This window comes from Drosophila tropicalis, unplaced genomic scaffold (assembly GCF_018151085.1).
Source record: "Drosophila tropicalis isolate 14030-0801.00 unplaced genomic scaffold, ASM1815108v1 contig_859, whole genome shotgun sequence".
NCBI classification, from domain to species: Eukaryota; Metazoa; Arthropoda; class Insecta; order Diptera; family Drosophilidae; genus Drosophila; species Drosophila tropicalis.
Window position 1 is genome coordinate 9,570,122 of NW_027173353.1, and position 12,060 is coordinate 9,582,181.

Here is a 12,060-nt window from a genome sequence, read left to right on the forward strand (position 1 = left end):
CAGCAATAGCAACAGCAAGGCCTGCAACAACAACAACTGCGCACGCTCAGGGCTCTCTTATGGGCGCACACACTCGCACTCGCACTCGCACATGGACACGGACACGCTGCCAGGGCAGAGGCGCCGCATATGGAGTGCCTTTTGTTCACAACTTGACTTTGACTCTGACTCTGAGACTCTTAGAGACGACACCACGGTGAGAGTGAGAGAACAGAGACTCCACCGCGTTGCCTTTGCCATTGCCGTTGCCGTTGTTTGCTGCCGTCGTCGTCGCTGCTGTTGTCGTCGTCAGTGTAGATTTGTGCTTCGCTCTGTACGGTTGGAAGGCGCGCGGGCGTCTTATAAGATAAAGCAAACTCAACTTATTTCAAATCAACTGCCACGAACAACATCACATCACATCACATTGCCAATACGCCAACACGCCAACAGGCCAACAGACCAACAACTGCAACATCGACAAGAACATGCAAGAACAACTTTGACTTGGTTGAATCTCATTCTTCCATGCAGTGCAGTGAGAAAAATAAATAAAAAGAAAATAATTTACTTAACACCGCGAACCCATTGAAAGGAATTCCAAAATTATTTGAGATTCTGAAAAAAAAGGGGACGAAAATTTAATTTACAAAATTCAAAATATGTGCAAATGAAGCAAACAGCCAGAAATAATAACATTTTTGTTAACTGTTGCAAACATCGAGTTTAATTGTTTGTTTTGGTCGTAAAATCAAATTTTATGACCAGCAACATAAAAAAAAAAGCAAAAGCCAACCACAACACCAGCAACAATACCACAGCAGCAGCAGCAGCAGCAGTAACAACAACAACAACTTATTCACTCACACGCATTTAGAAAAATATAAAAAATAAAAAAATTAAATTACTCGTGCGATTTGTGCCGGCATTAAACTATTAATAACAACAACAAATGGAATGCCAAAAAAAATGGAAAATTTATTAAATCAAGCGAAAGGTGAAAAGTGATTGCAATTGGAATTGCAGCAGCAACAGCGAGAAACAAAAAGTATTTAAAAAACTTATTCGAACAACAAATGCAAATCCAATTTGAATTCAATATTTTGCGATACTGTGAACACCCTGTGACTACAACTACAACTACAACAACTGGCTTTTGATCAAATCAACTGCCCGCCCCCTGAGCAACAACAAACATTTTTGACTCTCTTTTTGCCCGCTCCTCACACAAACACACACACACACATACGAACACATTGTGAAAAGCAGCGGCGCTCTTTACTTTTTCTAAGCGACACGCTCTCACCCTGCCGCAGTGCGTGCGTGTGCCTGTGTGTCTCTGCCTATGTGAGTGTGTGTAAGAGGAAGAGGGAGTGCGTGTGCGTGTGCGGTACGCAACTAACCTGATACCAAAACAAAAGGCGTCAAAAGATTCGACTTTGATTTAATTAACGAAAAACACAAAAAAAGAAAATAAAATTTTCAATAAATCGCCTGTGAACGGACAAAAGAGCGAACAAGAGGCATAGACAGAGAGAGAGAGAGCAACAGAAAGAGCAAACGTTTCGTCTTGCGGACGGTGGGTCGATCAAGCGACCTACCCATCCGCTCTGACTGGGACTGGCGTGCGGTTTGTTGTGTGTGGAGCTGTTCCTCTTTTCCTACTCCACGTTTGATTGAAACGCGTTAAAAATAACCGTAAATATTCCACCCCTTCCCCAAACCCCAACCATCCCGCTGGCGTGCGCTCTCTACGACCCCCACGATGTCTCGGCAGTCGGGTCGCACGCCGCTGCCGGGGCTTGGTGGGGGCATCATACACACCCACATCCACACCCGCATCCCCATCCCACCCATCCCTCTCATCCCTCGCATCCCTCGACACCCGCCATGCAGCATCACCATCAGCAACAGCAACAACAACAACAACAACAGCAGCAGCAGCAACAACAGCAGCAGCAACAGCAACATCAGCAGCAGCAGCAACAACAGGATCAGCTACAGCAGTCCGCCCAACATTTGCAGCAATTGCATCACCATCCGCACCACCACCACCACCTGCCTCTCCATACCGCCAGCCATCATCACAGCGCGCATCCCCACTTGCAGCAGCATGCTGTTATCTCCTCCGCAACGGTTCCCTTGTCTACGCCAACCTCAGTGTTGCAGCAACAACAACAACAGCAGCAGCAGCAACAACAACAGCAACAGCAGACAACACCTACCACACATTCCACGCCAACGCATGCGGTCATGTACGAGGAGCCTCCACCAGTGCCAATTGTCGCAGTGCAACAACAAACGCCCATCCAGCTTTTACCCACACCTCAGCAGCACCAACAGCAGCAGCAGCAACAACAACAGCTGCCTTCAACGCCTGTTGGAGGATCCCTTAGTCCAGCACAGACTCCAACAGGATCGTCTACCCAGCAGCAACAGCCACAGCAGCAGCATCTCACATCTCCGCACCATCAGCAACAACTGCAACAAACTCAACAGCAGCAGCAGACCCCAAATACAGTCCCTAGTGGCGCCTCTTCAGGTCTCCAACAACAACAACAACAACAGCAACAAAATCCAGCGGTTGTCCCTGGCCAAACTCAAATCGTGGCGCCGACAACGGCGAGTGTCTCTCCCTCCAGTGTTAGCTCTCAGAAAGAAGGTGAGCAGTCGTCCAAACAAAGAATCACATGGATTCGAAATTCCCATAGAATGAAAGACAACAAATAGTTTGAAAACCCTTTTCTAAACAATTTTAAATCAAACAACTTGCCCCTTAGTTTGTGAAATTCGTTTCTCTTTCTTTTACTTTCATTTTAAGTTTTGGTGTTGAAAATTGAAAATTTCTTGCAGAAGTTTCTTTCTTCTGAAATTGCAGAAAAATGTTTGGGAAGTTTGTTTAAGTGTAATTTGTGACTAGATAAACATTTAAACAAAAACCAAGTTAGGTTTATGTAGAAAAACAAATTGGACAAATTTTTAGTCATTTTTTGATAGTTTACATGAAATCTTTAATCATTTTTTGAGCGTTCTGCTTTCTTATCGGAGGACCACACATACTTTGGTTGACTAGATGAAATAGGGCTAATAGGGCCATGCCAGCTACCAGAACCATACGAAACTTCTTAAATTCATGACTTTTGAAACTTTTTTAACATAACTTTTAACTTTTTTAAAATGTTTCAATATGTTATTATATTGCCATAACTAAAAAGTAAACAAATCGATTTCTGTTTGTTTTTCAGACATAAACATGTCCATCCAGTTAGCGCCACTACATATACCCGCGATCAGGCCTGGTCCCGGCTTTGAAACGGATGCCTCGGCTGTCAAACGGCACACGGCACCCTGGCCCTACAATGACGATGGCTTCAATCAGTATCACGCCTCCCAATACTATTTGGAGCAGCGAGATCGAAAGCCCATGTTTCCATACTATCCAGATACCCAGTTTTCGGTAAGTGTGACTCACCCATCCAGGGCAGTCTCCCAGTCTCGTCTCGTAAATAACTCAATGCCAATGTGCTCCTCTTATCGACATTTGTTTGTCCCTTCTTTTCCATTTCCAATGTAGTACTGGGCCAATTATCGTGATCAACCGAACCATGCCACACCATCGGCCTACATAGGTGCAACCGATGACCGCAATGCAACTGTCAGCGCAGTGGCAGCGGCGCGACAGTCGGTGGAGGGGACCTCGCAGTCCAGCTATGAAACGCCCACCTTCTCGTCACCGGGCGGACTCCGCGGATACCCGGGCGATACCTATTCCAGCACAGGTATGTCAAGCATAACTAAATTCATACCTATTTGTTTGAGTTTGCATTCGTTTCGCCCTCTTGTTGACACTTGGGAAAAGCAAATTTTCGCATTGCCAGTTTGCCGTTTAATTAGCGTATTGCAAAATACCACATAAATTATTTACCTAATATTTAGTTAAGGTTGCAAGTCTAATGCGCGGGTGTGAAAGTTGTCAGATCGAAATTATGAACAAAGGTGCTGAGGGCGAGATCTCTCTAGGAAAACATATACATACATACATATAATTATAATAAGGAAAAGTCTAGACGACGAAAAACCAATAATCTTATGATGCACATCTCTATAATTATTTGACGTTCCTTCAACTAGATTTTAAATTTAAATCTCCTTAGAACACTTCCTTGAAAAAAAAACCTTTAGTTAAAAGTCTGCCAATTATAATTTGGTGTCATTTTGAATGAGATATTAAAAGGCAAACAACTTGCGGGGGGCATTCAATGGGCCGGAACGAATGCATTCATTAACCACTTCCGAATGAATCGTCCATTGTTAAAATGCCATTAACTGAGCTCAGTTCACCGTGCCATATCAATTAAAAGGCCATAAATGTCGAATTTGAATTTGGTTATAGCTAAACAATTTCATTCATTGCTCTCTATAAACTTTATGAGCTGCGATTGCAACAGTTTAGGGACAGAGACACTTACCTTCCCTCCCACCCTCTCTACCCCTACTCACACACTTTTCGTTTTTGATCTTTAGGTGCCTCGGGAGGTCTGTCAGTCGGAGCTGTGGGTCCTTGCACGCCGACCAATGCACTGCACGAATGGACTGGCCAGGTGTCGGTGAGGAAAAAGCGCAAGCCTTATTCCAAATTCCAAACCCTTGAACTGGAGAAGGAGTTCCTGTTCAATGCATATGTGTCCAAACAAAAGCGCTGGGAATTGGCCAGAAATCTGCAATTAACTGAGCGTCAAGTGAGTTCTAATAGGCTGGATCATCATAAAGAAACTTTGATTAAATTTTGATTCGCTTTTAGGTCAAGATATGGTTCCAGAATCGCCGCATGAAGAACAAGAAGAACTCGCAGCGACAGGCCAATCAGCAGAATAACAATAACAACTCCAGCAGCAATCACAATCATGCACAGGCCGCCCAGCAGCATCATAGCAATCATCATTTGAATTTGGGTCTGAGCATGGGACATCATACCAAAATGCACCAGTGACCTTTGGATAACAGCAGCGCTGGCGCCATGGGCTTCACCACCACCTACTAGCAGTTAGCCAATCCGAATCCCACTTCGAATCAAATCAAGAATGAGTTGATCATGGATTTCCCATGATCACGGCAAAGAAAGAAACAAACAAATCCAAATGTACAAATCAATAATCCTTTGAATTGAATGAATTGGGATTGGATTGGATAGAGCAGGAAGGAGGACCAGGAAGGAGGCAGCCTAGGAAAGCATTAACGCCGCTGTTTTCAAAGCTGACATCGAAAGAAACTTAAAACAGATGCAGAGAGAGAGAAATATAGAGAAAAAGAGAGAGCATCAAAGGGAGATGAGATAATAGAGTGGAAAATCTACGTTTAAATGCGGTTTAATTAATAAGTCAGTTCTTAGAAATATTTCCGACGAAAGGGCATACGAGACAAAGGCAAAGCATCAACAGTTTAGACAAGAACCACTCCAGAGATAAGCCCACGGACATAACGAATGCTTAGGACAGTAGTTAAATCTAAATATATATATATAGCGAAGAACGGGCAGGAGTGAATATCGATGTAGTCCTCGAAATCGATATCTAGACGATGCATGGCACTTCAATTCGTAATATATATGAATATATATGTATGTATTTCTCTCAAAAGCTCTCATAAACTTACGCGCATTAATTATTTCAAAAAAGAAAACCTATTAAATTATGAATATATGAATATTACTCATAAAACATACACACACACACACACACACACACAAACAAATTATGAATAACAAAAGTTCATGTAGTAGATTTAAAACAAAATGTAATTGCAACCGACGAGCGCACATTGTAGACCCAGCAAAACAAAAACAAATTGTTTAACAATTCCCCAAGACACTCTATTCAAAATTGCATAAACTAAAGAAAAACCCCCCTCCTAACATTCTCTTATAAGCAACACACACACACACTCAAATCAATATCCAAAATAATGCAGATAATGGACAGAGTCAAGTCACTAACTAGCATAGATTTCGTCGTGAAATATTCTTTGTGTCGTGTCCTTAGATAACTCTTAAGTTCCTGTATATAAACTAAGACATAATTGCCCACTCCCAGGCGAAATGATACCGATGTATGTATGTATGTATGTATGTAGTTGCAGTTGCATGCCACCTTTAGTGAAACCGTCTAAAGAGTATATTGTTCAAATACAATATATATATACACGAAAAGTTTTGCAAACTCGGAGTTGAAATTCGATTTTAGTAAATAGTAACTCATAAGATTTCGATGTGTGTGTTCGATGTTTACTCCATTTAGTTGAAATCGCTTTCGATCTAACTAAACAGAAATAATCTACTACTTAGTACTAAGAACAAACAATTGCAATCGATGCAATTGTGTATTGCAGCAAAAAGCAAAACAAGCAAAACAAAAAAAAAAAAGAAGTAAATTACTATATCTATACCTTAAATGCTACCTATATATATATATATATATATATATATTATGACATAATATAATAAACATAAACGTACATATGCATACATATATTTTCATGTGTATCGACTCTGCTTAATCCTGATATTATGCCTAAGTTTAGTTTTGTCGATTTTTGTTAATGCTTTGCCCCGTGCATTATATTATATTAAATTGTATTCTATTCTATTATATATATTATATATTATAATAATGCCTATACATACATCTGAAATGAAATGGAAACAATTTCACCCACTGCTTTATATTCATGTTCTTGTATTATTATGATTTCAGAAGCCCTTTTTTTAATAAGTTGTAGTCTAAACTCGGTTATGTTATGTTCGATTATAGTTTGTTTAGTGAATTTTTATCTAGCATTAGCAATTCTCTTTTTTAAAAAGTTAATTATTGTGAATAAAATACAACAAGTTGCAAAATCTATGCAAAATCCATACACAATTTAACATCCACAATTGTTTATTCCAGTCCCCACCACCCACATACTTAATTGTTTAAAGTTTTTAGTTTTGTTTTTCATTATTATTATGTTTAGTTTTTTAATTTTGGTAAGTACTTACTGTCGACCATAGATGGCCAGAGGCTGGTGGCCTGTGTGCGACCTCTCAATATCGAATTTATTCATAGCAATTGACACACACACACACACACACATGCAAAACTATGTACCCGCTCTAAATTAAACTAAACTAAATCAAACAAATAGACTAATTGTAAGTAACTGCACATAAGTACTTGCCCATAACTGATAACTAGATTCCAACTACTACAATTCAAATCAATACATTTTGCCTCTATCAATCTAACTATCTAATTAACTTAACTGTCTAACAAATCAATAACCAATTGGAAAATCTAGTTACTTCTAATGTTAATCATTATCATTTCCATTGGTTTTCGCCCTCCTAAGTTATCCTGGCAAATTTCATTTCGCTTTTTGGTAATTTACATTAGAGCGCTTAAATAATTAAAATTCTAGATTTAACTAGTCTTGTTTTCGAATATGTCATAAGGTTAAATAAATTATTATGTAACTGTGTCTTTTGAAGTTTTCCTTAAAGTTGGTTCTTACCAGAAAATCAAAATCAATCAATTAAAAAACTTAAGCTATTTGGTAACAGGTAATTGTATGAGGGTGGGACTAATTTGTTGAATTGCCATAGATCAGCACTGGCATAAACATATCCTTATACATTCTTTCAATATCTGAAAATTTGCTTATAGTTCTCTCAAAAACATTTGCCTTGCATACCTGAAATATGTAGCAAACGGACATTGTAGGACAAAGAAATGTGCTGAAATCACATTGAGAGCGAAAGAGTACGAAAGAGAGAAATAGAGACAATTTGTAGGGGATGAAATTTGGGATGCGTGGACCAACTCTCGAAGATGGCAACATCGTTTTAAACCTTGGCTTTTGCATTGATTTAATGGGCAATACTCGATTCATCACTGGGTATTTGTCAGTTCACAGAATCTTTGTATTAAATTTGAAAACGAAATGATTTAACGTTTGGCTACCAAAGTAGTTAATAAGTAGTAGTTACTCTCACAAGCCACACAAAAATCCAGCTGGTGGTTCTGAGGAAGTCCCCCAATCCAAGTGGATTCTCTTAGAAATTTACATTTAGCCTACTTTGATTTGGCTTAATGTAATGTGAAATTCGTTTTGTAGACCCATTCTTGATATAAGCACAGGGCCGTCGAGAAGATATCAGGGCCCGGTGGTAGTAAGCTACGGGCCCCCCCCCCCATAAAACCATTTTTTGAAGGTTGGGCCCGGGCCCGTGTTCATAATGCCTGATTACGATTAGTAGATAATACACAAGTGACATTCTTTTACGGTTCAGATAAAGTTGTAAAGGTACATATTAAACTTTTCCCAAATTTGAAAATTTCGATCAAAAGCCGGGCCCCGCTAAAAACTTCGGGCCCGGTGGGAATCCCACCTTTACCACCCCCCTCTCGGCGGGCCTGTATAAGCACTTTGCTGCTACGATGTTTAAGTTCAATTTGTGAAGGTTCTAAACCGTTTGATATCTATTGATTATTGTGTTGTGGCAAATTTAATTAGAATATATAGAACTTTGCCCGTAAATACGACTTTCGTCTTTAAGATCTGCGAGATCGTTACGTTCACTTCAAGGGTCATGCGCACGTATCTGTATCTTATTGGATGATGATACTAGTCAGATTATGCAGCCTTTTTATACTCTTTGTCTTCACAAGATCAACCCCCATCGAGGTGACTCGGGGCTGATCCATTCCTTATTCAGGTGAACAAAAATGCCTAGTAGTTTCGACTGCGAACAGCCCGCCAAAGCTGCAAATCTGGTAGACGAACCCCATGAGGGGGGAGTTGAGGATAATCCATTCCCTGTTCGTGTTGAACAAAAATGGTTAGTAGTCTTCACTTTCTTCTGCTTGACACATATGTTTTCGATAGTAAAGTTAGTTTTCCCCGGCCAAAATGATTTTTCGAACGATCGTTTTTATGACATTAACAGCCATATTAAACTGAAAAATATGAAGCATATGACATAACGACGTTATTGAGTTAAATAATCACCTTAAAGGAGTATTAAGAAACTCACTTGCGATTTCAGGTCTGTAGTTTAACCAGCCTAATGGAACTTTTCGTTGATCTTGACGGTGAGACAGGATAAATGAACTCAACTTGTCATTGTAATCAAGAGTATATATACATATATAAATATATATAAAAACATTTAGTATTTTTGGATTCATTCTTATTGAATATCATACATGATTAACTTATTCTCCCAATAATGATGCCTCCTACTTTGACGTCTCCTCCTAAAGTCCGTTCTGTTTGTGTTGTTCATCAATTAATATTGATTTTTCAGTTCATTATCTAAGATGTGAGCGTTATATACAGAAAATGCAAACATATTGACATGTTTATGAATTATTTGCATAGTTAATTGGCATTTCCTTTTAGCCGAAAAGTGACTATGACAATCTGACATTTATTTAAATTTTATGCAAATCGGGTTGAAAAGCAAGGGGTTGAAAACAGATTTCCAGTTTTAGTGATAAATGCAGATACATTCGCATACATATGCCTGTATATGGCGAGGTGTAGATATGTATACGAAGATATGTATGTATTATGTACCTAGTACGGATTCCTATTCGATGGAAAGTACATAAGAACCGCTGAGAAATTGAGCGAGAGAAAAGAGAAATGCCATAAAATGCACCCCGCTATGTAAACATTGGCATTTCCCCTCCTTGAAGGTTCAGAAATTGCGAGTTAAAGTGCTTCGGTTCGGTTCAGTTTAATGCGTTTTTTATGTTATGTACAACGAGGCGCTTTCGCCCATCGAACGGAAGTGGGTTGGCTTGAGTGGGGTTGGGTTGGCATCTGACGGGCTGGTTTACTTTGGCTTTGGCCATGCCTTAGGTGGTTGATTGCGTCCAATGTTAGTTTACAACCCCCTCATCAAATTTTAAGTTTTCAAAGATTTTCTAGTAACGTTAAGTTTTTTAAACATTTCTGTATACCAGAATTTGTTCAAGGAATGAAACGCTCTAATAACTTTACGCGAGTAAATATTTTGAAAAGTAATAATAAGCTTCTATATCGACAGCGATTAGCTGCAACTCGCTGATAAGAATAGGTTCACCCAAGTACCAAAGAAATAGTTAATTTAAAAGTCTTTAATATCTTAAAAAAGTGTCGGTAAGTTTGAAATTTTTACTCAATCAGTTCGTCTTCGATTTCGAGACATTATCAGCAACTCCGATTTGTTTATACTTGGTATTTTCTATTCAAAGAGAATTGTCAGTGCCTTTGCCTTTCATTTACTGCATCATTGAGATTCATGATAATTTTCATATAGATTTATGTTTTTAGCTAAAATTAAAAAACATAAAACATAGAGCCGTGTCTAACTTTGGCCGCCTACATCCTTGCAAGTTTAGAACGGCATACAACCTTAAGATGGAGCAAAGTGGGCCATGTAGCAACATATTTAATAGCATGTTTGAGAGCTTCAGAATATAATTATACGATTTTGATCAAATATGGCAGTGTCATTAAGGGATATACTAGACTTACAAGGTAACAATCGTTTCTATTGGAGCTATATGATATAGTCACCCAATCTTGATGAAATTTACAACAGTCAAGAATAGCTATCACTGTTCGTAGCTTTGCCGTTTGTTATATCCCATAATATAGTGGTCCGATCCACCTGATCCGCAATATAGAAACTGTACAGTATATACCAAATTTCAATCCTGTAGCTCTTACAGTCTAGAAAGAGTTTGCGTTCATCCAGACGGATGGAAGGACGGACGGACTTAGGGACATACATGGCTGTATGAACTCGTCTCGTCGTGAATGAATATACTTTTTATATTCCTTCTATGTGTTTAGCCCAATAAATATCCCCTTTTTGCAAGGATGCAATAAAACAGATGATATTAGTAAACAATTTTTAATACAGGTCGAATTTTGTAATAATAAAGATTTTTAATTTAATTTGAATCTAATGCTAATGATAACCAGAGGGCGGGGCTAACTTCGACTGTGTCAAAGTTTGTATACCCTTGCAAGTTTTTTGTTATTCTTTCCTTTCCTATGTTTTTAAGGGTTTCTTCATCATTTCGATTCAAAACTTTTAAAAACCAAATCAGGACTAACAGGTAATGTTGTTTCAAATGCTGTTTCTAAGCTGGAACCTAAACGAATTAATTATATGTGAAATAGGCAAATTATTTTTAACGCATTCAAATCTCAGTATTTGTCCTCGAAGTAGCAAAAGGGCATAGTAATTTATCAAATCACACTCCACATACCGAATTCGGTGGATCTAATTCTTTTGATGTTTGAGATCCAGGTAGAATGACAAGGACTAATAATACAGATATAGTAAATGATTCATAGGCCTGTGAATCCTTGCATAATTCTCCATTTCCAGAAGAACTGCCTTTAAATCTTTGCTAAAATTAAGTTGAAGTTGTGATTTAAAACACAATCTACCACCTAAAGTTTACTCTTGGTTTTTGTATGTATCTTCTTTTTCCTTTATATTTGACCCTGGCAAAAATCAGTTTTGTTATGGGTTCCTTTTTTTCACTTTCGCTCACCCTCTTCCACCCTTAAAAAATTCTTGCATCTTCATAAGATACAGTTGGCTAAAATTTAGTTACTTTGATGGGAGTTTATTTTTGTAGTACTTTTAAAAATTGTATTAGGCCTTCTGATGTGCACATGCCTTAAGTCGTCTTTACCTTACGACCTACAGTGGGGGTCAGTGGGTTAGCCCCTTTTCTTAACATTGAATTTGATTTTCTCGGTTCCAAAGTAAATTGAATTTCCTGTCAAACAATACATCTTTCATAAAGATCCGAGGGGGTATTTTTTGTTCAAACGCACCTGTAATAAAATCGTCGAAAGGTGACAATAATTACGTTTCATCATCTAAATACAATAACGAACAAATAACTTAAAAAAATTGTTTTATTAATTTCCTTGGGAGTCGAGAAAATCAAATTCAAAGTTAAGAAAAGGGTCTAACCGGCTGACCACCACTGTATATACCTGAGCGTTATCTTAGAGAGAGAGAGAGAGAGAAAG

At 38.6% G+C, this 12,060-nt stretch overlaps 1 protein-coding gene across 1 annotated transcript; it reads left to right on the forward strand.

Annotated features, from left to right (window-relative positions):
* The first annotated feature begins 947 nt into the window (after window positions 1-947).
* On the forward strand, window positions 948-6,448 carry Abd-B (Abdominal B). The gene is made up of 5 exons (XM_068297686.1): window positions 948-2,641; window positions 3,225-3,436; window positions 3,554-3,758; window positions 4,504-4,718; window positions 4,781-6,448. Exons 1-5 carry the CDS (start codon window positions 1,870-1,872, stop codon window positions 4,967-4,969), a joined length of 1,593 nt encoding a protein of 530 aa, XP_068153787.1. The 5' UTR covers window positions 948-1,869; the 3' UTR covers window positions 4,970-6,448.
* Window positions 6,449-12,060: the final 5,612 nt, after the last annotated feature.

Coding starts and splice junctions, on each gene's coding strand:
- Abd-B (XM_068297686.1), top strand. CDS start 1,870: ATGCAGCATCACCATCAGCAACAGCAACAACAACAACAACAACAGCAG. Junction 2,642..3,224: donor TGTTAGCTCTCAGAAAGAAG/GTGAGCAGTCGT, acceptor TTTGTTTTTCAG/ACATAAACATGTCCATCCAG. Junction 4,719..4,780: donor TGCAATTAACTGAGCGTCAA/GTGAGTTCTAAT, acceptor ATTCGCTTTTAG/GTCAAGATATGGTTCCAGAA.